We start from the raw sequence: 25,089 nt of genomic DNA, 5'->3' as shown, positions 1-25,089 counted from the left end.
GGCGCGGCGGTCACGGCGGCGGCGGCGGAGCGAGCGCAGAGCGGCGCCACCATGGGGGCCCAGCTGAGCACGGTAGGCGGGGAGGGGACGCCGGCTGCCGCGGGCCCGGGGCGTCGCTGCGGACCGGCGGGCGCCGGACCCCCGTCTCGGGCAGCGCCGACTGCGCCCGGCCGCTAGGGGCGGGGGGGCCGGGCTCGGACGCGGGGCGCAGGACCCCACCCGGCCCCGCCCCACCCCGCCCGCCCGCCCGCCCGCCCGCCCGCCGCGCCCCGGTGGTCCCCGTGCGGCCGTGATTCACGCCCGGGCCTCTGCCCCCGGGCCCAGCCCTCCTGGCCGATGGGCGTCACCCGGAGGCGGGCGGCCACGCGTTCGGGGCGCCCCGCCCGCCGCCGCCGCCGCCGCCGCCACCGCCGCCGCCCCCCTCAGCCCGGCCGGCCGAGGAGTGCGGATGTGTGCGCGAGTGCTGAGCGAGTGCGGGCGTGAACGTGGCCGGTGCCCCCGCGTGTGAGTTAGTGTGAGTGCGACTGAACACGTGTGAAGTGTGAAGGAGGGAGCGTGTATGTGTGAGTGTGAGTTTGTGAGGGCGTGTGTGTGACCGGGTGTGTGGGTGTGACGTGTGCGTGTGCAGGAGTGTGTATGGGGGTGAGTGACAGTGAGAGTGAGCAGGTGTGCGGGAGTGTGACCGTGAGTACCTGCGAGTGTGTGCGTGTGGAGTGGGTGTGTGCGTGTGGAGTGTGTGTGAGTTGTGTGTGTGCGCGTGTGGAGTGTGTGTGAGTTGTGTGTGTGCGCGTGGAGTGAGTGTGCATCTGGAGTGAGTGTGTGTGCGCGCGCGTGGGTGAGTGTGTGCGTGTGGAATGAGTGTGTGCGCGCACGCACGTGCGGTGTTGCTGGATCGCAGAGTTTTTACCGACAACAGCCCCTGAACCCTCTTGTGGGCTGCAAGCTAGGCTCTGGTCTCTCTTAACCCAGCAAACTTGAGAGGCCCCAGCCGTTGGCCCCATTTTACAGATGAAGAGATGCCACTCAGACTTGGCCACGGGCCGGGCTGGCGGAGTCTGAACTTGTGGAGCTGCAAAGTCCATTGTCATGCTGTCACTTTGGTTCGGCCCAGGGCCGCCCTCCCTCGCCCTTGGGCCTTTCGGATTTCTCAGAAGCCACAGTGGTGGTGCGTGGCTTGCGCTCCACGTTGAGGCTGTGGCCAGAGGGCGGTCCCCACCCACACACGCGGGTGCCTGGGCGCTGGCTGGGGGCACTTGGGGAGGGCTGCCACTGGGAGGATTTGGCCCAGAGCCTCTTGCCTGGCGTCCTCCTCCACCTCCTCCCTCTGGCTCTGTGGGGCTCCCCCTTGGGGACTCGGCAGAAGGCCTCTTGGCCTGGGTGTTGGCTTGTGAATGTGTGGCCCAGCCCAGGACTCTGGGTGACGTTCAGCCCAGGGGGCAGCTTTGCCCAGGGCAAGCCTGGGGGCATCACCCCAGCTCAGCGTATGTCCTGACTGTGTTCCCAGAAATCCCCTTCCTCCCTCACTGCTCAGCCTCCAGACTGGAACCCAGACCCCCGCCCCTGCTGTTTTCCCACAGTGCTTCTCACCTTCTAGCCCTGTTGATTAGGTTTGTCTCTGTGTCCCCAGGATCTGGCTGCTCAGTGTTTTTGCCGAGTAGCCAAGGACTCCTTGTAGCCCCTCTATGAGGGGCAGAGCCCCGTCTGAGCGTCAGGAGACCTTCACCAACTCCTAAGCCTCCTCTATCCAAAGGGTGGCAGGATTGCCCTTTCCTCGTGGGCCCTGCCGGGGTCCCCACTTGAGCCCAAATACCTGGAGCAGACCCCAGGCAGGCCCTCCTGGCACAGCGGCTCCGCGCCGTCTGCGGGAGGCCAGCCCGGGCTCTGGGCACCAGGCGTCTTATCTGAGACGTGCAGGCCCTGAGAGAGGCCTCCTCCCACACACCGGAAGGGGGGACGTCGAGGGGTTGGCACTTGAACCTGCCAGCCACCTGGGGGTATGTTGGGGGCTTAGCCTGCCATCCCCGACTCTGGCTCCCCTTCCCCCAGCACAGTTGTGAGTGCTCAGTGGACCCTGACAGGCCGCCACCTCAGGTAGAGTCCAAGGCTTTTCCCCTGCCCCTGGAAGCTCTGTGCCTAGTCCGTGGTCCAGACCCCCAGCCCCTGGGAAGCAGGGCTGGGTCTCCCCTGTGGAGGGCAGCTCCACTGGCCACCTGCCCCTCCTCCTGGGTTCCCTTTCCCAGAAGTGCCGAGCCAGGAGCCCCTCGCTGCAGAGCTTCCTGTACTCCCTCCCACTTGCTCCTACTTCCCGAGAAGGGGGCCATGAGGGAGGTGGACACGCAGATCCCAGCCGGACAGCTGGAGGGCAGGCAGCGGGCAGGTAAGCCTCAGCACAGGGGCCTGGCACTTGGGGAGGAACGGGCCTGCCAGCTGGGGGGTCCTGGCAGGTCCCTTTGCCCACCCAGACCTGACCTGGGTAGAGTGGATGGCAGGGTCCCGGTGGGGAGTTCCGGGGGGTGAGCAGCTGGCTGGGTGCCACACGGGGGTAGTAGGGCTACCCAGCCCCTCGGCTGTGGTGGGTGAGCTGGGGGCTCCCTGGAGATATCCTGGGACTCTGGCACCCTGTTTCCCTCCCCTTCCTGTGTTATTGGAGGTGGGGAAAGGCAGGTGGTGGGTTTCCTGGTGGGCACAGTGTGGCACCAGGTCAAGGCCTGGAGAAGCAGCTGTCCCCTAGCTCCCCTGGGGAGCTGGGGTGACGTGCTCTGTGTGTGTGTGTGTGTGTGTGTGTGTGTGTGTGAGCAGCACAGCTGAGGAGGAGCTGGGTGGGACCTCGGCTTTGGCCGCCTGCCTCCTGTTTACTCTGCCCACTGCTTGCAGGGGTGGGAGTGGTGCCTTGGACGGGAAACAGGGCATCGCAACCCCTTGTGAGTCTGGTAAAGCCTCCAGTTTTCCAGAGCCGAAGCTTCGCCTTTCCATGGCACCCTTTTCTCTGCCCACGTCCATCTCCCACACTGGCTTGAGCTCCCCAGGGACGGGGTCCCCTGACCTGTGTCCGCCGCATCCCACACGGGCCCTGGCAGCTGTGCCCACTGGGGTTTGTGACCTGAAGGACTGACTGACAGTGAGGGTCGGCTCACAGCTGCCTCCCAGAGAGGAATTTGTACAAAGTGCACCCTTGCTCTCTCAGTGGCCAGACTGTCTGCAGATGCAGAGGGACCGTGCAGGGCTGGGGTTCAGTGCACGGACCGAGCTGGATGCCAGCTCTCACCCTGCCTCAGTGTCCTCACTGAAGTGGAGTGGCCATAGCGCCCGCGTCCCGGGCTCAAGGACTGTGTGAGATACGAGAGTGTCGCGTCTGGGCACGGGGACTGGAAGGAAGGCCGCTCACATTATCCACCGCTCACTGGCACAGCTCCTTCCAGCAACGGCTCCAGTCCCATCACACCTCCGGGAGGTAGGTGTGCCCAGCAGGTGTGGAAACAGCCAGGAATTCAGGATCCAACCCCTCAGCCCTGTGCACCATGGAGGGCCGAGCCCCACCCTCCCCCTGGAGGCATCTGGTCTCTTGTCCTGGTTGCTGAAACTTTCAGACAAAGTAAGAAAAGTCAGAGAGAGACTGCAGTGCAGGGGCTTGTTCTTGTCCCTTCGTGAATTTATCCACGAATATTTACTGAGTGTCTCTGCTCTGAGTGCTAGAGGTGAGACACCAGGTCCCCCGCCTCCCTGGGTCTGCTGTCGTGCATTGTCTGTGACCTCACGTGGGGACCTGGCCCAGCCCTTTGAGCCCAGGGCTGGCATCCAGGGAACACGAAGTTGGCGCCTGGGATCTGCAAGTTCTGTGTAAGGGCCAAGGCCAGTGTTGAGGACTCATCTTCAGAACTGTTGACAAATGAGTCTTTTTCATGGCTCAGCACGTAACTATGGGCTGGCATTTGGGGCAGGTGAGAGATTTGGGGTGAGCGACAGAACACTGGGAACCGAAGCCCAGACTCCACCCTGGGCTTCCCTGAGCCACAGTTTCCTCGTTTGTCAAATGAAGAATGCAGTTGGCCTGTCTCCCAGTGCTGTGGGTCAGTGAGGAAATGGAAGGGAAGGTGCTTTGCAGGCTGTGAAGCGAGCTACAGGCCCGGGGGTCTTAGTTATTAAACTTGGCTGAGCACTTAAACGGCTGTGCTGGAGGGGAAATAAAACTCCAGAGAACATAATAACCAAACATAACTCCACCTGGGCTCTTAATGTCGTTTAAGTTTATTTCCAGGACTCCCAACAATGGTGATTTCCTGCAAATGTAACTAACTTCACTCAACTTTTTCCCTAAACAATGTTCTCCATGGAGATGGCTTCCCTGATTGATGTGGGAGAGGCCTGGAGCAGAGGGACCATCAGAGTCGCCCTCATCCCCGTGGAGTTTGCAGAGGTTGGGGGGGGCTCCGGAAGTCCGCTGAGGGCTTGCTTAGCTAGAGGGTAAGAGTTGACGTTTGAGCTGGGCTCTGGAAGTGGAATAGGAGTGGTTGGATGAGGGAAGAGAAAGGGCATTCAGGGCAGAAGGGAGAGTGTGCAAAGGCCTAAGGCAAGAAAGGCTTGTGACTGGATAGTGGGGACCTTGGGTGTTGGCAGTGGGGAGCCGTGGTGGGTGTTTGGGGGTGGCGGAGCAGCCTGTTAGTCTGGGCAGCTGGGGCCTCACTGTGGGAGCCAGGAGATTGGACTGCTGGAGCAAGGGGATTTGGGCTGTGGGCTCCAGGGCATCTGTCCTGGGAGATGGCTTGGGAAGAGCCACACTTTGGGCTAGACAGGCCTGGGTTGCGTGGCCATGGGCGAGTCACTTAACCTCTCTGAGAAATGGGTGTGAGTCCTCTGAGGATTGGCTTTCCTTATCTGTAACTTGATGACAATCACAGTACCTATAGCCTAGGATTGAAGTGAGGATTATGCCAGAGAATTCGCGTCCCACTCTTGGAGCAGTGCCAGCTCGGGGACACTGGCCAGTTTGCTCCATGCATGGCCTTTTGCAGCCTCGATTCCTCCCCAGCCCTAGGTGGGACTGTCCTCATGAACTTGAGGAAGATGGAGCATGGAGAGGTGAAGATTCTTTCCTGGAGTCCTGAGCTGGGTCTCAAACCCAAGTCTCCTGACCCCAGAGTCCAGGGCTGCCAACGGGCCTTAAATGCAACCCAGGGTGGGTGAAATACCACTTGGTGGCCAGGACATGGTAGGTACTGGTTAAGTGGGCAGGTGGCCAGAGACCCTTTGTGTGGCCCTGTGCCGGCCGGAGGGGTGTGCTGGGGCCAGCTCCCTCAGGCCTTCTGTTTAGACCCATTGGTTACAGACCAGGGGCCCCGTGGGGCGAGACCGTGGCTGCAGCCAGCCTGGAGGCTCTGCCTGCGGGAGAGGCACGGTGTTCTGAGCCCAACAAAAGGCCTGTAACCAAAGCTGCAGCTGGGCATCTTGAAGCAGCTGGGCCGGTTTGGGGAACAGGGCCAGGCCCGGTGTGGGATCTTGGTGCCTCTGCCCTTCCTTCATTTGGGTATTCCATCTCCTGGGTGATGGTGTCCCCATGAGGGTGGTAGAAAAACCTGTGTGCGTGCCCACATTCCCCAGGTTATAGACCCTTCGGTGACCTCAGCCCCCCATCTCATCTCATATCCCAGCTCCCCTGGGCTGTTGGCCAGGCGGTGGCCCTCACCTTCCTTCTATAGCCAAGAATACCAAGGCTCAGAGAGGCCTCAAGTACTCAGCCAGAGTGTCCTCCCCAGTTGATAGAGTGGGGGGTTCTGGCAGGGCTTCCGGGAAGGGAGGGAGCAGTGAGGTTGGGCCTTGAGAGGTGAGAATCTTCTCACCTGACCCTCCATAGGGCAGGGGCCCATTCCAGGTCTGTTCTCTGCAGAACATGCTACCTCAAGAGGCCTGCAAAGGAAGCAGAGAGGCCTCCATGCAAGCAAGGAATTTGACTCTGAGCTTCCTGGCAGCCAAGGCAAAAAGGGGAATTTGTAGTGTTATGATAAGAAGAATACACACGGTCATCTGGTGTGAGAACTAAAGTCAGGGAGGTACACTAGGGAGGGTGAGTGAACAAGCTGTGAAACAATTTTCTTGAGAACCAGTATTTTGGGAGAACTTTCGGTTGTTGACCCCACTATGTGAACCACTAGTGTGGACTCCCTTCTTCACTTTTTATTTTGAAATAATTTCAAACTTACAGTAAAGTTGAAAGAATGTATAAAGAGCCCTTATATACTCTTCACCAAGATATACCAGATATTAACATTTGCTATATTTACTTTATTGTGTGTGTGTGTATTTTAAACTATTTGAGAGTAAACGAGAGATATGATGGTTCTTTGCCCCTAAATACTTCAGCATCTATCTCCTAAGAACGAGGACATTCTTTTGCGTAATCACAGGACGATGATCAAATCAGGAATGTAACACTGATACAGTGCTGTTGTCTAATCTATGGGCCTTCATGCATATGCTACCTTTTGTCTCAGGACTGTGTTTTACAACTGTTTTTTTTTTCCCCCGTGGCCCAGAATCAAATTCAGAACCACACATTGTATTCAGTTGTTCTGTCTCTTTGGCCTCTGTACAGTAAGTCCCCTACAAGTTGCAAACTTTCAAAGGTGTGAACGTGTGAGTGAAAGACGTCAACGTGAGGTGTGAGTGAGATTGCAACTTGCCCTCCGTCTCCTATTGCTGGCGATCCCTCAGCTCTACCATCTCCCTCCTCCAGTCAGTAGCTCTTCTTGCCTGTTCACTCGATGCCAGCCCCTGTATGCTAGCTGTTGTACTGTACTACTGAACTTTTCAAGGTACTGTACTGCAAGAATTAAAATGTTTTCTTTATTTTTTGTTTGTTTTTTGTGTATTATTTGTGTGAAAATTATTATAAACCTATTACAGTACAGCTGATTGTGTTAATCGGGTCCCTAGGCTAACTTTGTTGGACTTAACGAACAAATTGGACTTAACGAACGTGCTCTCAGAACAGAACTCGTTCACATGTAGGGGACTTACTGTATTTGTTTCCTACGGCTGCATATAAATTACCACAAACTAGGTAGCATAAAACAGTGGAAATTCATTCTTGCATAGTCTGGAGGCCAGAAGTCTGAAATCAAGGTAGTGGCAGGGCATGCTCTCTGGAGGCCTAGGGGAGGGTTCTTCCTCCTCGTCCTGCTTCTGGTGGCTTCCAGCAGTCCTTGGCCTCCTTGGCGTGTCACCACATCACTCCAGTCTCTGTCTTCACACAACCTTCTCCTCTGAGTCTTCTCCTCTGTCTTAGAAGGACACTTGTCATGGGATCTGGGGCCCACCGGGGGGATCCAAGAGGATCTCATCTCAAGATCCTTAGTTTAAGTACACGTGCAAAAACCCTTTTCTATCCCCAGGATCTGGGTGGACATGCGTTTTAGGGGAGCACCCTCCAACCCACCAGAGCCTCCTTTAATCTGGACCCGTTCCTCGGCCTTCGTTTCTCATGGCTTTGACATTTTTTTTTTTTTTTTTTTTTTTTGCGGTACGCGGGCCTCTCACCGTTGTGGCCTCTCCCGTTGCGGAGCACAGGCTCCGGACGCGCAGGCTCAGCGGCCATGGCTCACGGGCCCAGCCGCTCCGCGGCATGTGCGATCTTCCCAGACCGGGGCTCGAACCCGTGTCCCCTGCATTGGCAGGCGGACTCTCAACCACTGCGCCACCAGGGAAGCCCTGGCTTTGACATTTTTGAAGAGTGGTGCCAGTTATCGCGGAGAAAGGCCCTTGGTGTTTCCTTGTGTTAGAGGCAGGTTGTGTGCTCCTGAAGGAAGGCACAGAGCCGTGCTGGGCCCTTCTTGCTTCGTGTCAGGAGGTGCACGGTGTCAGCTGGCCCCTTTCCTGTGCTGCTCCCTGGTTAGGGTGGGGTCTGCCAGGTTCTCCACTGTAGGGTTGGTCTGAGGGGTCTTGAGGCCGTTGTTGTTTTCTTCCTGAGTCTCACTTGTGGTCCAGATAGTGGAGGCTGCCCAGGACTTGACTTCCGGATGGCCAAGGGTAGCTGCTGCACACAGATACCCAGTGAGGTCAAGTGCCTGCTGGGGGACGGCCTGGGTTAGCCATTTTCCGTGGCTGATCTCCATCTTCACAGCCAGAGAGTGTAGCTTATGACCCTCATTTCACAGATGGAGAAACAGGGCAGAGAGGCTAAGTGCTTTTCCCAGGGACAAAAATAGCTAGAAAGAGCAGCAGGCTGGTTGTCTTTCTTTGCAAGGGTGTCCTCTCCAGGTAAACCTAAGCAGTTTTATTTGGCCATGGGATTTGGGTTTTCTCTGTTTTTAAAAAATCCAAACTGCCTCTAGGGTCTTTGTAAGGCTGCGATATGGGGGGCAGGGGGCTGGCAAGGAAGAGGTTCTCAGAGCCGCGCAAGAGGGTGAGTGATGATGAGGGTGAGGCCTGATGTTTAAGAGTGTGACTGGGGAGGCAGGTGGACTCAGGTTTGAGTTGCAGCTCCCCACCTGCCTGCTGTGTGACTGTGGGTGAGTTGCTTCACCTCTCTGAGCTGTTTCCTCATCTGTAAAGTGGTGGTGATGACAGTGCCTACTTCATAGGGTTGTCATGCGGTTAACCCCTGTGCAGGGCTCTGCATGATGCTGAGCAGTAGACTCTCAGAGCTTCAGGGGACCTTGCAGATCACCTGGTGCAGTTCATTTCAGAGAGGGGAAGGGACTTGTCCAGAGTCACACAGCCAGCAAGGAGCAGAGCTTCCTAGTGTCTGGCTCAGTGCCTCGGCTGCCCCTCGCACCTGAAGGCAGAACCCCAGGGCTCAGGGGTTTGTCTGTTTGTCTAAATAGAGCTAGCACTTGACGTCACTTAATAGGGCCAGGGAAATTGACTAAAGGGAGGGAGGGAGGGAGGGAGCACAGATACACAGTGCTCAAGATTAAGCGCAGGTACTTGGGAACTTTATGCTGAGCTTCCTGGCAGCCAAAGTGAAAAGGGCTACATGCTCAGTTATGTAGCTTTCTTTGTCCCCATTCCTCAGGGAAAATGGAGCTTTTCCAACCACTCAGTAACACAGTGATAGGTTTCATGAGTCTGATTTTTGTAACTTCTCCCAGCTGGCACCAAAATGGAGCTGGGGTTCCCTGAATGAACATGATGGGGAGAGGGCGTTCCTGGTAGGGGAGAGGCCCGGAGGTGTGTTTGGAGGAAGGGCAGGGGGCAGGCTGACCTCGTGGGTGTGTCCTGTCGTTTCAGTTGGGCCACGTGGTCCTCTCCCCAGTCTGGTTCCTGTACAGCCTGCTCATGAAGCTGTTCCAGCGCTCCACCCCAGCCATCACCCTCGAGAACCCGGACATCAAGTACCCGCTGCGGCTGATTGACAAGGAGGTCAGTGTGGGGCCTGAGGGGGTCGTGGGGCATGGGCACCTCTCTGTCCTTGTCAGCATCACAGGCATCTACTATGTGCTCAGGGCGCAGCCCCTTGTGAAGTAGGTCCCATTATCTGCCCGTTTTACAGATGGGGAAAGTGAGGTGGTCCCTTTCTAAGGCTACCAGTAAGCGACAGAGGGGTTTGAACTCAGGTCTTTGCCCACAGAGCTGGTTCTTTGAACCACACTCACTGTTCCCCAGAAGGTCAGAGTGGGAGGGACCCCGTAAGGACTCTTGGGTCCAAGTAACCATTTAATGGCTGTGAAAACAGAGGACAAGAGGGGAGTAACTGAGGTCACACTGTGAGTTAGGGGCAGGATCAGGACTCAGGCCCAGGCCTCGTAGTCATCCCAGCTGCCTCCCATCCCAGTGCCCCTTCCTTAAAGATAAGGTTTCCTCCCCTCCTCCTTCCCCGCCCGCAGGGTCACCCACTCAGGGCCCCTAGAGTCTTTTGCATCTGTCAGATTCCCTTCGTGATCTCGTGATCTCATGGGGGGGGCGGCTCTGTCTGCTCCTCCCACAGGCTTGCTCCTGCCCTCCCCACTTGATGCTTTTCCTTTTCAAACCTCTGATTGTCATTTAAAACCATCCTCTCCCTCCTTTGCCCAGCCGCCCACCCTGTAAAGCTGTTTCCCTCCTTACTCTCTCTCATCAGAGCCCCTCCCATGTGCTATTTCTGGCCACCGCAGCTGCCTCAGGAGGGGTGTGACAGGGAAAACTGAGTCATGGGGCAGAGAAAGTCAGTCACTTGCCCGAAGCCTGAGTCCTGGGCTCTAGTCTGCACCCGGGCTCCACATGAGAGCTGGGGCTCCTGTGACTGTACTTGTACCAGGATTTCATAGAAGTTGAAAACCAGAGAGAGGCAAAATGAAAAGAAAAAGAAAAAAAAAATTACTGCTTCCCAGATGAGACCACACTTAATCCTCTCAATATATCTTATACACAATTTTTTCTTACTAAAATGAAATAACAATGTTTTAGAAGCTTTTTCTTTTATAAAGTTCTTTTTCTTTGTTGTTGTTTTTTAATTTCCAAAGTAATGTATGATTTATATGTGCTCGCTATAAAAATTTTACTTTTATAAAATAAAAGCACATGTTTATATGTGCTCTGTTCGTGAGGTGTGAATGTTCCCCTCCCCCATAACCCCTTTGCAGAGGGTCCCCTTCACGGGTCACCGTGAGCCTTTCTGGTAGTACATTCCTGTGTACATGATGTGTGGAGGCTCAGGTGTGTGTATACTTAGTTTCTCTTTTTTAATAACCTGAGTTTTTACCCAGCTGTACAATATGGACACCTTTACACGTCTAACCCAAAGTTGATTCATTATTTTTGACAACTGTCTGGTATTTTATCACAAGGATGTCACACAGTGGACCCTCCAGGCCCCTTTGATTGAGCAGGAGACACACGTGCTAGCAGTTACCCTCCCCCATTGTAGCCTAGTGGTGGGTCAGCAGGTGGGCCTGCTCTTGATACTTTTGCCGTGGCCCAGGGAGGGGTCCCGGCTGTCGGCCCTTCCCCTCTCTGAACGGGACTGGACCAGGTGATCAGCAAGGTTGCCCGCAGCTCTGAGAGTCTACTGCTTGGGTCATCACGGCCAGCACCGTGCCGAGCCCTCACACACGTTAGCCTCATGACTTCTGCTGTGCTGGGCTAGTAATCATCAGTGTCTTTCTCTCATTTCTGTTCTTCCTCCAAAAATATCTGGCATGTGGGTTTCTGACCTTGAGCCCCAGGACCAGTTGATAATCCTGGGATCCACTTGCAGGAGGCCCTGGGGCTCCGTTTGCAGCTTCAGGCCTGGACTGTGGGGCAGAGAGGCCCACTGGCCACCAACAAGCACTGCATCCTAAGTGGTGGCTGGGCACCGTCTCTCCTGAGATCCAGGCCACCTGCCTTGGCTCACACGCTTCAGTGATGCTTAGAGTGACGCTCTGTCCCTTTGGAGAGGTCTGGCGTCTCCCCTCCAGGTGGTAATACTGTCCATCACTGGACCTTGCCTCGTGTGGGCGTGAACATGTGCTGGACAGCTAGCTGCCTGCCTTCCGAACGGCCCCTCGACACCCACCATCCTGCTGCACTTGGTGCAGGGGAGACCTCACAGGGGCCTTCCGGAGCCCAGGTCGGAGTCCGGGCACTGGGTTCGGTTCCCAGCTCTGACACAGCTCACTGTGGGATGCTCGCCTCCCTGGCCCCAGTCAAGACTGGGCTCCTTCCTCAGCCCAGCCTCGCTCTTAAGCAGCCTCTGCCCCACCCTGGAGGGGGAATGGCCTTCACCCATTGACCACACCCTGGGTGCACACCCTGTCTTGGCCATGGCCAGCCCCAGTGACCTCCTGGGCAGCAAGGCTGCCATGCCTCCTGCCCTCTGCAGCCCAGCCACGATCATGCTGTCCCGCTTCTTGGCGGGGGGCTGGGGGGGCTTTTAGTGTAGTGGCTTCCAGAGCCCCTCTCTTTTTTTTTTTTTTTTTTTTTGCGGTACACGGGCCTCTCACTGCTGTGGCCTCTCCCGTTGCGGAGCACAGGCTCCAGACGCGCAGGCCCAGCGGCCATGGTCACGGGCCCAGCCGCTCCGCGGCATGTGGGATCCTCCCGGACCGGGGCACGAACCCGTGTCCCCTGCATCGGCAGGCGGACTCTCAACCATTGCGCCACCAGGGAAGCCCTAGAGCCCCTCTCTTGAGTCCCAGGCCTGGGCACGTGGGGCCTTGTCTCAGCTCTGCCCCACTTTGCTGGCCCAGTCCCTGAGCTGTTTCTGCCACCCCAGGACATTTCTCAAGCTGTGGCGGAGGTGGATACTTTCCTCCTGTCCCTGGAATTTCCTGGGCTGTCTGGCAGCCTCCCTTTGGGATCTTTTTTTTTTAAGCACAGGCTCTAGGTGCGCAGGCTTCAGTAGTTGTGGCACGAGGGCTCAGTAGTTGTGGCTCATGGTTTCTAGAACGCAGGCTCAGTAGTTGTGGTGCATAGGCTTAGTTGCTCCACAGCATGTGGGATCTTCCCGGACCAGGGCTCGAACCTGTGTCCCCTGCATTGGCAGGCTGATTCTTAACCACTGCACCACCAGGAAAGTCCATCCTTTTGGGATCTTAAGCTCACTCCCTGCTCTGACCACCTTGCCCTGTGGCCCTGGGTGGGTCACTGCCCTTCTCTGGGCCAGTGAGAGCAGAGGTGCACCCAGTGTGTGCCTGACCTCTGTGCCCTTGCACACGCGTGTGCAGGTTGTATGTCCACATGTCAGTGTCACTTCTCTCAATGACACTCCGGTGCTGGGGAGGGTTGGGCACTCTGAGTCCGGAGGCGCCTCTGCCCTGGGTGCCGTCCAGCAGCTCACGCCTCGTTGCAGGTCATCAGCCATGATACCCGCCGGTTCCGCTTTGCTCTGCCGTCGCCCCAGCACATCCTGGGCCTCCCCGTCGGTGAGTGCGGCCCCAACCCAGCGCACGTGGAGCTGGTGCTGGGACAGAGAGGTGGGGACTTTGCATTTCAGTTAGTGCAGGGAAGGCTTCAGGGAGGAGGTGACAGCCACCCTGGGCCTTCAAGGGTGAGTGTCAGAATAAGAGGCCAGTTGCCTCAGTGTCCCCGGCAGTGGCACGAGCACGAGCAAAGGCAAAGAGATGGGGCATGATGGGAGTCCCTGGGGGTGGCGAAGGGAGCAGTGGGAGCCGAGGTCAGGCTAGGCTTTGAATGCTGGACGGGGTGCAGCAAAGTGGGCTGGCAAGACCCAGGGGGCCCTGCAGGGGTCGTCAGCCCACACTCACCCCTGCTGTCCTGCAGGCCAGCACATCTACCTCTCGGCTCGGATCGATGGCAACCTAGTCATTCGGCCCTACACGCCCGTCTCCAGCGATGACGACAAGGGCTTTGTGGACCTGGTCATCAAGGTGAGGTCTTGGGGCCACAGCTGCTTGGGGCGGGGTGACCACCTCACAGCCAAGGCCCCACAGTCTGATCTCTGAGGGCCCTGTGCGCACTGTGCCTGGTTTCCGAGTGAATAGCAGATCATAGTTCTTAGCACAAGCCAAGCTTTGGGGTCTCGGCAGAGGGCAGGGGCCTGTGGAGGGCTCACCCTCCTGTGCTCGGACTGGCAAAGCCCGGTGAGCTGGGCGCCTGCTCATCCCCTGGGAAGCGTCCCACGGGCCCGCCGGGGGTGCAGTACGAGGACCTCACGGGACCGTGTCCGGGAGCCGGGGTGAGGGGCTTTCTGGGGTCCGTCACTGGTCGGGGGCTGGGTGTGCGCTGTGGGAAGGTGTAGCCATTAGAAGCAACAGACCAGAGAGACGGAGAACAACCAGCAAGGATCTTAAAAAACAAGATGCTGAACAGAAGGAGAAATGACAACTAGAGCCCGGTACATTTTTATGAAAATTAGAAACACAAACTTTCCAGCAGTGATGCATGTTCTCTGATGACACACCCAAAAGTGTGAACCAGCCCAGGCTGGTGGGCTGGGTGTTAGAGACCCTCCCTAGTCAAGGCCCAAACCTCCACGGCCGCCCTGGCTCAGCACCTGCTGGGGACCAGGCTTACTCTCTCAACTCCACTGTGCAGGCCCCAGGGCCCCCTCACTGGGCCCTTGGGCAGGGGGACAGGAGCAGAGACCCCCGCTGGGCCTCAGCTTCAGCCCTGGCTCTTACAGGGTCCTGGGCTGGGTGCTGTGTCTGTGAGGGCAGGAGGGGAGCTGGGCCTGTCAGTCCTGGCTCCGGCCTGGATCTCCTCTTCGCTTGGTGTCATTTAGACCCCGTGCTGGGTGCCCAGGCCCACCCGGCCTCGGTATCTTGTCTTTGGCTGGAGAGTGGACACTGAACAGGTGGTCACACAGAGGTCAGTGTTTGTTCAGGGGACAAACACAAGAGACTGAGCACCTAGAATGGGCACCAGAGCTGGGGCAGGGGTGGGGTGATGAGAGCTGCCCCCCTGAGCAGGCAACAGTGGGGCAAGATCTGGCGGCTGGGGAGGCGGCAGCCAGGTGGAGACGGAGGAAAAGGACCTTCCAGGTGCATAAGCCCTGAGGTCAGGAGGAGGCTTGAGGACTTGAGGGACCGAAAAGGGAGAGGTCAGCAGGGCCAGGCAGATCCTTGGAGGCCCTGGTAGTCTGGGGCTTTGTCTGGAAGGAAAGGGAAGGTGGTGAGAGTTTAAGCATCTGTTCTTGCTGAAGTCACTCGAGCCAGATGTGGAGAAGGTGTTGGGGGGATTCAAGTAGAGATGGAATACTCACCAGGACCAGGCCCTTCCTGGCTTGGAGACCTCACTGGCCCCCTTGGCCCTGGCTGAAGGTCAGGGCCCCAGCCTGGCACGCAGTGGGCTCTGCCTACGCTCCCTCCACTCTCCCTGCCCCGCACCCCAGACACACAGACACATCCCGTGTGCTGTAGCTGCAAGCTCTTCTCCCCACCCCACCCCCGAGGCCCCAAGCCCTATTAGACCCCCTGGCCTTTGCCCACGCTGTCCCTCCCCCACTGCCTCTCCCCCTTCTCTGCTCTTCACTCCTGCTTGCCCTTCAAGGCCCAGCAGAAATGCCCCCTGGTGCAGCCATCCCAGCCCTGGAGCTCCTCCTCTGTCTGCACATCTCTCTGTACGAGGGTTGTAGCACATCCCTTTTTCCAAAGCTGAAATCCCAAAGGGCACAGGGAAGGAAATTGTACCAAGAGTGATGTTTTTATGGCAGCACGAAGTGGAAAGAATTGAACATCCACCAGGAGGGCCCGGTGAGCCGGCTTCCCAGAGCCTTTGCTGAGCTGACAGCTATGGGGATCTCCTGCCAGGGTTGGGGGGTGGGGGTCACAGAGATGTTTCCTGGCAGAACATTATGCAGCAGGCCCTCGGGTCGCTGCCTTGGACGCCAGGCTGATGCTTTGCCCTCCAAGGGGATGTTACGGGGAGGGCAGACCACTACGGGGGACGGGACACAGACGGGTGAGTTTTGATGGGTGGAAGGGGCGTTGTGTGAGAAGGCCACACACGGCCGCAGAAGACCCCAGAAGAGTGTCTTTCCGCTGTGGCCCAGAGCTCACCCCGGCAGCCCTGGGAACGGGGAGCTGAGGACTGTGGGTGTCTTGCAGATTTACTTCAAAGACACCCACCCCAAGTTTCCCGCTGGAGGGAAGATGTCCCAGTACCTGGAAAGCATGAAGATTGGAGACACCATTGAGTTCCGAGGCCCAAATGGGCTGCTGGTCTACCAGGGCAAAGGTGATCCGGGTTGGACTCCCTGAGGACCCAGTGGGGGCGGTGGATGCTGGGTGCAGGTCCTGACTGCTGCTGTCTGGATGGGTGACTCTCGCAGGGCAAGCCATCTCCTCTCTGGGGCCTCCGTTTTCCTGGCTGTTAGGAATTAAGGTGGCCAGCACAGGGGTTGCAGACCAGCTGCCTCTGGGGGCCACATGCGGCCCACAGACCAGCTTTGTTTGGCTGAAAACAAACAAAGGGGAGGGTTGAGCTGGACCGCCCCTGATTCTCCAGCCTCCCTGCTCCCCAGCCATCCTCGTGCCCCTCTTTGCATTTGAGCTGGTCCCGATCCCGCCTTCCCATCCCCCTCACCCTGACTGGCTGGGGGCTATGGTGGCCGCCGCACCTGAACCCCTGAGGCGGGGGCAGCTTCTCCAGCCCTTCCGACCCCCAAGCACAGCATGTCTGAGAGCTGGGCCTCACCCCTTCTCCTCTCCCCAGGAAAGTTTGCCATCCGTCCAGACAAGAAATCCAACCCTGTCATCACAACGGTGAAGTCTGTGGGCATGATTGCAGGAGGAACGGGTATGTGGACCTGGAGCCCCTCACTGCGTCCCTAGCGGGCGGATGTCGTGGTTCAGGGCCAGGGTGTGGGGCGTGGCACAGATTACAAGTGACTGGGAGCTTCCCAAGGTCAGGGACCCGGACCCAGTTGTCCTGACAGCTCTCTGGGCATCTGCCTGGCACTGGGCCTGTGCATATGCAGCAGGCGCTCATGCGGTGTGTGGGGGGTGGCTGTGTTGCAGGCATCACCCCAATGCTGCAGGTGATCCGTGCCATCATGAAGGACCCGGATGATCAGACCGTGTGCCACCTGCTCTTTGCCAACCAGGTCAGTGGGTGGTCCTGAGGTCTGCAAACCCGACTCCTGCTGAGAGGGGGCGAGGCCCAGCAGGCACTGCTCAGGGGTCTGCATGGCTTTGTGGAGATGCTCAGGGAGGCTGAAATGTGAGGGGTGCTCTGAACGCTCTGCACAGCAGCCCTTGCGGGGGCTGGTGGGGTCGGGCTTTTCAGTGCGGAGCTCAGAGCGTCCGACCCGAGTGGGGCTGCTTTGGTGGAGGGGTGAGGCACCTGGAGCGCCCACACCCCGAGATTCACTCCTCTGGCTGCTTCCTGGGAACCTCAGGGTTCCCTTCACTGCACACACAGTTTGGAACCCACCAGTGAAGTGGGAGGAGCCTGAAGGGCCGTTTTCACAGATGATGTGCCAAGGTCCCCTCTGCGCGAGGTTGCTGAGCTGGGGGAGTTGGGACAGGGTTTGGACCTGGGCTCCCTGGCTCCTGAATGCATGTCCTCCTCCCCACACCTGCTGCCTGTCCGCCCTGGCCTGCTGTGTGGCCTTGGACAAGTCACTCTCCCTTTCTGGGCTTTGCTCCCTCACTGTGGAATGAGCTGATGAAGCCAGGTCATCACAAGGGTCTTTCTAGGTTCAGTGTTTCATGACTGAATATTTGGACCTTATAGTGATGCCCCTTTTGGGGGAAGCTAAGACAAGGCACCCCCTGCCTGTGTGGGGGCCATGCCCAGGCCCCCTGCGCCTCTCAGATGTGGTTCAGGTCAGTTTGCCCCTGGGTCCATCTGGCCCAGGCTCTGCCCCGTGTCATCTGTGAGGACACCGAGCCTGGAGGCGGGGGTGCCGGGCTGAGGTCCCCGGGCTGAGGTCTCCAACAGCTGCAGAAAACCGCTCTGAGGCCAACTGAGGTGGCCTTGACTAGGAGTGGGTGGAAACAGCCAGAAATTCCAAGCTGGCTGGTGGGGTTGAGAGGGTGGGCGGCGTCCAGCTTGGTAGTGCTGGGGCAGTCTCTGTGGAGGCCGTCAGCCCTCTGTCGCCCGGACGGGCATCTTTGTGCCCGTTAGCAGGGGCGGTGGATTCTGTATCTCTCTCTGCATTTTAGTCAGTGCAATGTCACAAGTCATGTAACCTCTGAAGTTCCACTCCTCACCGGTGAGGGAGGAGAGTGAAGAATGCAACTAAGTATCATATGAAAATCGTTCTGACTTCAAAGTCCCTCTGAAGGGTCTCGGGGACCCCAGGGGCCCACAGGCCACACTGTGGAAACTGCTGCTTTGCTCCAGTTGAGTCGTTGCCCCTCCCTCCCCCGTCCTCAGTGACCTCCGTGCTCGGCTTGGACGGGGGCCACAGCCCCTCCATTTCCCCATCCGTAAAGTAGGGTAATGGGGGGCCCACCTCTCAGGATGGTCGTGAGGGCTGAGACGGCCTTGGATAGGAGTGTTTAACGTTGCAGATGTGTGCATTCTTTCTGGAGTGACCGAGTGATGGGGGTGGAGGCTGGCGGGGAGGCAGCTTGAGGACGGCATCCTGAGTCCAGGGGAGGCCGGGGCTCTGCCCCCAGCCTCAGCCTAAGGGAAGTACGACTTCTCAGAAGGGCATTAGGGAGTGTTAACAGCAGGGCGACCTGGTTCTTGGACAGGGAGACTGATATTCTGAAGGTGTTGGTTCTTCATAAAGTAATACTCGAAGTCCCAGTTGGGATATTTTCTCCCCTTTAATATGACAAAATTATGCAATATGGCCTGGAAGACAAAGTACACATGCACAGCCAAGAAAGTTGTGAAAAAGAAGAGTGACAAGGAAGAACTTAGCGCACTGGATATTAAAACATACTGAAAAGTGTCAGTGATAAAAACAGCATGGTTCTGGAGCCACACGTGAGACCTGGGCTTACTGGACGTAACTGCATTTCTGGATAGCACAACAGGAAATCTAGACTGTGCTGGGACATGCTGGAACATGTGGCTAGTTACACTTAAATTAATTAAGATTGAACAAAATTAAAAACTTGCTTTCCCAGTCTCAATAGCCACATTTCATTGGTTCCATAGGCACATGTGGCCAGTGGTTACCCTGCTGGATAACACAGATCTATTGTAGAACATTCCCATCATTGTAGAAAACTCTGTTGAACAGCCCTGGTCTAGAAACAGACCCAAGTGTAGGTGAGACTTTGTATCTGATGCAGGTGGCATACCAAACCTGAAAAGAGAAAGGAAAAGGAGCGTTGAGTTAGTTGCTATGCACTTGGAAAAAATGAAGTAGATCCCTACCTTACCTTATACAAAAATGAAGTTTAGGTTAAAGATATACATGTAAAAAACTGAAGCTTTAAAAGTAGAAGGTGAGCATTTTTACAGGAAGTATTGATGAATGAGTGAACAAGGATGGTCGGTCTAAGCAAGACACCAGGGAGAGCCCGTCAAGGAGAAGATTGATGGAACCATCTGCTTAAAAATGAAAAGCTCCCCTGGGGAAAAACACAAACTATAAATAAGGTAGAAAGATAAGTAACTGGGGATGAGACGTATAATGCATCACCAATGAAAATTAATATCCTTCATATAAAAAGTTTTTACAAACTAATAAGAAAAGATATTACTAGACCAGTGACAAACTTACTTATTAATAATAAAAAATAAGACATAAGCTTTACTTTCCATTAATCTGATTGCCAAAGCTTAAAGGATCATTACCCAGTGCTGGTAGAGGCATAGGGAGATGGATTCTCCTGGGCACACTGCTGGTGTGCGCCTCGGTGTAACCTGCCTGGGGATTGTAAAGCAGCTGCTTGTGTTGAACGCCCTAACCATGTGGAATTTTCTACCCTGAACTCCACTCCCTCAAGTTTATCCTCAGGAACAGGGCAGTGAGGGTGGTCAGAGAGGCATTGTTCATAAAGAGGAAGCTCAGAGACGCAAGAGGGAAGAGATATGGGAACATATGTATATGTATAACTGATTCACTTTGTTATACAGCAGAAACTAACACACCATTGTAAAGCAATTATACTCCAATAAAGATGTTAAAAAAATAAAAAGAGGAAAAGAGGATGCTCAGAACAATCTCCACGCCTCTCCCGTCGTCTGCCTCACCCAGCCTGGGGCTCAGTAGAGGTTTGTGAGCCAGTGACCTTTTCTGATCGACAGAGCTCTTTGGCCCCCAGTTTCACAACAGTCTTATGAGATCAATCACGCCACCCACTGGCCTGAGGAGCCCTGTCTGTTTGTGAGTGGCCTGCAAACATACAGGGCAAAGTCTGTGGTTAGGAATGGAAAGGGGCTGTTTCGGGAGCAGATTGCTGATGCTCCCTGGGGGTCTGAGAAGGCTTCCTGGAGGAGGTGACAAGCTGAACTCTACAGGGCCACGTGGGGCTGGCTAAATGAAATCAGTGGGGATGGAAAGTGGGGAGCTGCAGGCCAAGCAGAGGGACTGGCGTGGGCAAGGCTGCGGAAGGACAGGTGTGATCTGGGGAAGTAGTATCTGTATTTCCTAGGCTGTGGATGTACAAGCTGAGACGCCAGAACATAGAAAGACTTGGACTTTCCCTGGAAGCTTTGCCAAGTGTGCGGCCCATGGGTGGGCAGGATGACGAGGGTCTCCAAAGGCAGTCCCTGTCACTGTCCCTCCTGACCGCTGGGTCCTGTGCCCCCGCAGACGGAGAAGGACATCCTGCTGCGGCCCGAGCTGGAGGAACTGAGGAACGAACATTCTGCGCGCTTCAAGCTCTGGTACACGGTGGACAAAGCCCCTGAAGGTGAGAGTGCCCAGGCGGGTGGGCTGGGTGGAGGTGCCGGCCCACGCTCGCCTGGCGGAGCCCTCTGCCGTTGTGGAGGCTTCTGCTCGCATGGTCTCCTTTGGTGCTCACTGTGGCCCTGTGAGAGGAAGGTGATGAGGAAAGAGGGATTAGAGAGGGAACGTGAGTGCCCCACAGCACACAGTGAGAAAACCCCAGAGCTAGGGCTTGAATCCACACCCGCCGCCTCCAGAGCCCCACACCTTCCCCTGCCTGCCCTGCTCTCAGCTGGACAAAGAAGGCTGGCGTTCTCCCCTTGGGCGGGGGCTCACTGTGGGGCGGGTCTCCAGGGCCAGTGCTGGGGGTGAGGGTGAGTGTTTCCACATTGCAGTGTCTACCCTGTAAGGCACTTTACACCCATTTTCTCTCTAGTCATCAGCTCTGGAGTGTGGGCTGGGCTGATGTACAGTTACCTTCATTCTACTTATCCAGGTGTTTAAGCTGTTTGCCAAGGTCACATAGGAGGCGGTGAATGAGGGCTGCCCCTAAAACCTGAAACAAGGTTGCCCTCTGGGAACTAAACTGTACTCCATTCTCCTGCCTTAGGTAGATGTGGTTACAAAAAATATCTTAACTTCTTCTCTGTTGTAAGAAGAGCAGCAGCTGAGGCTTCTTGGTAGATAACACCAGTGATGTTTGGCTTCAGGGTTAAGAGACTATAGGGAGTGGTGGGGACTGTGGTGAATCGGAGAGCATCTGCCTGTGCAGAGGGGCAGCCCCCTCCCAGCTGCGGGCATGCCTGCTGTGCAGGAGTACCACCCTGGAGGCCAGCCTTTCCATTTTTCAGGGGAAGCTGGGGCCCTGCACTTCCATGGGAAATTTTTAAATATTAGAAACTGGACATTTTCAAAGCACCCACGTGGGCACCAGCTTGCTGCCACACTGCCCTTGCTTTGCCTCCTGCTCCTCACACAGCCACCCGGTTCCCTGGGACTTAACCACCACAGTGTGGGGAACAGGCCACCCTCTGCTTCCCCCAGAAATGAGCAGGTGGGCTCTGGGGGTACCCATCTCAAGAGGGTCCATCCCTGAGAGAGGAGCCACCCTCCTGGGTTGACTGAATCACATCCTGGGCCCCCTGGTGGATCCATGGACCGGACAGTCTTGTTCCGGGGCCTTTGGCTGGACCAGCCGTCCTGGGCCCACCCATGTCTCAGCGGGTCTCCTCCTGGTCGGACCCCTCACTCTGTGTGTTCCCGAAACCAGCCTGGCCCAAGCTGATGTTCTAGTAGGGGAGGATGAACAGGAAACAGGTTTATTAGTAAATTATAAAGTACAGTGGCAGGTGATTAGTGAGACCCAGGAAAGACAAAGTAGAGTCATAGAGAGTGGAGGTTGGACAGGAGGCAGTGGTTCTGGGAGTCTGAGCTTCCAGTAAAGAAAGGAATTTTTTTTTTTTTTTTGTGGTACGCGGGCCTCTCACTGCTGTGGCCTCTCCCGTTGCGGAGCACAGGCTCCGGACGCACAGGCTCAGTGGCCATGGCTCACTGGCCCAGCCGCTCTGCGGCATGTGGGATCTTCCCGGACCGGGGCACGAACCCGTGTCCCCTGCATCGGCAGGTGGACTCTCAACCACCGTGCCACCCGGGAAGCCCAAGAAAGGAATATTTATCTTGCACCCACGTCTCATTCAAAAGGGGGAAATGAAAGCTGGTTTAGCTCCCTTCTGGTTGCATGTTCTAAAGTGTGGTCAGGTAGGCTCATTGGCCACGATGGGCGTGTCCTTGCAGGGGCCTCTACCCCTGTTGCCTGCACACAGCCTGGCCGCAGGAGGAGTGGACACTGCCCTCTGGTGGTGACACCTGGCAACGCCTATACCAAAGTGCCTCCTGGGGACAGTTTTAAGAGTAACCAGTTACTGGCCAAGGAGAAATACAGTTGGGTAGTCTCCCGGTATTTTACACTTACGTTTATTATTACCCTGACCACAGTTCAAGAGTAGTTCGGGTATTGCCATAACATTAGGTATAAGCTGAAAAGGGTAGACGCTGAGAAGGAAAATGGTACCAGGCCAGCAGGCAGTTGTGGAGCTAAGCAAAAGAACAGGGGAGAGGGGCCAGCTGACTCTGTTTCCCCTACAGTCACCTTCAGTATACATGTGAAGAAAAATACACTGTCTAAAAACGTCCTTGTGAAATTGAGATGTGTCTTACATACCTGTACATTCATTACACTAGCAAATATGGTTTAGTCCCATGCAGTTTTTTTCAAAGTAATTTTAGATCTGTTAATAAAATGTTATCTACCTACCTATGTCCCGCCTTGTTCCAGAGGGATTTTAGGCACCTTACAAAGACTCATAGAGTGAGTCAGAGTGGTATAAATGGAAAGTGGGAGTGAAAGAAAAACAAGGGCAGGGCCATAAAATGGAGTTGGGAATGAGGTTTGTACAGAAGCATGGACTACGATGCACACTTGCTGTGGGTGGCCATGTATATCACTCTGAGCTTCCCAGCAGCCAAAGTGAAAAGGGAGATGGGGTCAGTTACTCAGCTCAGTGTCCATGAGGTAAAGAATACCCCATTGTTCAGCACAGCAGACTCTTCCTCATCCCAAGACCAGCTGGGACTGGCTTGGCCCCTCGCAAGGGACCCCCCCATGGAGTGTACATGATGTGATGCAGAGAACATTGTCTGCCGTGATGGGGGAGGACGGCCCTGAGCGCAGATGTGGAAGCCAAGGCGTAGAGCGGAGCCAGAGCGGAGCCGGGCTGGGTGCCTCCTCCTCCCCCTCTCCTCGGGCCCCAGTCATCAGAGCCCCATTCTCCTGGCAGAGCCCTGCCAGCCTGCCGTCCCCGTGGGCCTGCCATGCGCCTGGAACTGGCTGGTTCCCCTCCCTGAGCAGCCCCTGCTGGCAGGTCAGTCCTGAGGGCCCGGGTGGGACTAGAGCCCTGCCAGCCTCGGGGCACCAGGTTCTCGCCGCGGGCACCAGCAGTGACTTGTAGGAATAAAAGGTGGCTCTGGATCTCAGGTGAAACCTGGAGACACACTGCCTATGTGCGTGTGCAAGACAGGGAGGCCAGCAGGACCTAGAGGAGCTGTTGCTGCCACAAGCGTCCTGCATCTGGAGCTTCAGCCTGGGTCCTGGCCTTGCTGTTTTCAGGCTCACCGATTGCTTATTTGGGACGCATTCCTTTACTCATTATTTATTGAGTAACTACTGTGTGGGGGGCTGTCTGGGCACTGGGACCACAGCTGTGGACCAGACACAGCTCCTCGTGGACCGACATGCAGTAGAGGGAAGAGTCAGACAGTGGGCACAGGGCCGGTAGGTAGCGTGGAGGGTGGTGGGGTAGGAAATGTCACCCTGACCAGCCTGGCGCTGGCTGGGGGACCTCTGGGGCCTGGGGCTAACGTCCCAGCCCTGTCCATGCCTCTTTGTGTGACCTGGGACAACGCAACTCTGGGTCCTCTTCGCCTCAGTTTCCACATCTGTAAAACGGGATCAGTAACCCCTGCCCTGTCCGCCCACAGGGCGGTTCTGAGGGCTACATGAGAGGCCAGTGGAAGTGCAATGCTTTGCATGCTGTGAAGCGTGGTGGGGGAATGTTGATGGGCTTCCTTTGTGGTACAGGTGAGCCAGGCTTGGGGGCAGGGCTCAGGGTAAGGGTTTACTTGGCTCAGCCTCTTCATTCTTCAGTGTTTGCGGAAAGAAGGGAGGAATTCATGGCACAGGAAGTTTGTCACGGAGGAGAGGGTGCTGGGCGGGTGGGCAGTCGGCAGTTGGTCACACGGCCGTCCTCGGGCTCACCTGATCTCCCACCCCGCAGCCTGGGACTACAGCCAGGGCTTCGTGAACGAGGAGATGATCCGGGACCACCTTCCGCCCCCAGAGGAGGAGCCGCTGGTGCTGATGTGCGGACCCCCGCCCATGATCCAGTACGCCTGCCTGCCCAACCTGGACCGCGTGGGCCACCCCAAGGAGCGCTGCTTCGCCTTCTGATGGGTGGGCCCTGGCCACTGGCTCCGCCCCGCACTCACCCTGTCGCCCTGTCCCTCCTGCTGTCCTTTGTTAACGCCTCTCTCCCCCACGTCTCCTGCTGCAGCCGGGTTCAGCCTGGCCTGCCCGTGCCTGGGAGGTCACCCCGCTGGGCTGGCCCCCGAGGGGCCCCTTTGGGAGCAGGGCTCTGTTACAGGTGGCCGCTGTTGGCCACCTTTAGGGCAGATTTCTGTTCGGGCCTCACTGGAGATGTCCCCCCCCACCCCCAACAAAACACACACACTACTGGGCCGAGGCTGCCAGCACCATGCTGCCCACCCTCCCCAGAGCATACCACACTCTGGAAATAAACATAAATACACGGGCAGCCCATAGCTGCAGGTGCCAGGCCCCTACCCACTGCCTGCTTCAGGGCCACAGCCAGGTCTCGGCACCTGACACTACATGATAGGTAACACCAAAAAGTCCTCTTGACGGGGCTGCTGGGGTGAGAGGCTGCCCCGACCCCAGGGTACAGCAGGCCCGGCCAGCAGGGAGTTGGGCTCCCCCTGGGGCTGGACTAGGAGGGGGCTGGCCAAGGGCCCTTCCATCCGGCACACGGGCCCTCCCGGAGCCTTCGCATTTCCCCCAAACACCAAAACGTTCAGGCAGCTTTGGGAGTTCCAAGCAGTTGACCTCTGATCGACCAGCTTGGGGTCCCGGGCCGCCAGTCCTGATGGGAGAGCTAAGATGATGTGTTTATCCCTCTGTCCCAGACCCCCTCCTGCTGCCCTCACCCCAGGTGGGGGAGATTTTGAGCAGAGCCTCTTGTCTGAGGGACATTCTCAGTGGCCTCGATGTTGCCTTTAGACCACAGCGTGTCATCCTCTTGCATATCGGCTTTTCAGAGTCATTTATGAGCAAACATAACGTTGAAGTAAAACTTTGCTAATCTGAA

General features: G+C 56.7%; 1 protein-coding gene across 2 annotated transcripts; it reads left to right on the top strand.

Annotated features, from left to right (window-relative positions):
- CYB5R3 (cytochrome b5 reductase 3) lies at positions 1–25,089 on the top strand. Of its 2 annotated transcripts, none has more exons than XM_079714137.1 (9): positions 1–72; positions 9,223–9,354; positions 12,743–12,815; positions 13,174–13,280; positions 15,459–15,588; positions 16,066–16,149; positions 16,371–16,456; positions 20,075–20,174; positions 23,983–25,089. In XM_079714137.1, the coding sequence occupies exons 1-9, from the start codon at positions 52–54 to the stop codon at positions 24,153–24,155; spliced, it is 906 nt and encodes a 301-aa protein (XP_079570263.1). In that variant the 5' UTR covers positions 1–51; the 3' UTR covers positions 24,156–25,089. The 2 variants fall into 2 exon arrangements, with proteins under 2 accessions (XP_079570263.1, XP_079570264.1); XM_079714138.1 differs by lacking the exon at positions 1–72 and adding an exon at positions 6,667–6,806.

The sequence above is a fragment of the Hyperoodon ampullatus genome (assembly GCF_949752795.1).
Source record: "Hyperoodon ampullatus genome assembly, chromosome: 11".
Classification (NCBI taxonomy): Eukaryota; Metazoa; Chordata; class Mammalia; order Artiodactyla; family Ziphiidae; genus Hyperoodon; species Hyperoodon ampullatus.
This window is presented reverse-complemented; position numbering and strand designations above follow the sequence as displayed.

Excerpts from the sequence above, each read along its gene's own strand:
- CYB5R3 (XM_079714137.1), top strand. The coding sequence starts at position 52 with ATGGGGGCCCAGCTGAGCACG. Across the intron at positions 15,589-16,065 it reads GCTGGTCTACCAGGGCAAAG|GAAAGTTTGCCATCCGTCCA; the intron begins GTGATCCGGGTT and ends TCCTCTCCCCAG. Across the intron at positions 16,457-20,074 it reads ACCTGCTCTTTGCCAACCAG|ACGGAGAAGGACATCCTGCT; the intron begins GTCAGTGGGTGG and ends GTGCCCCCGCAG.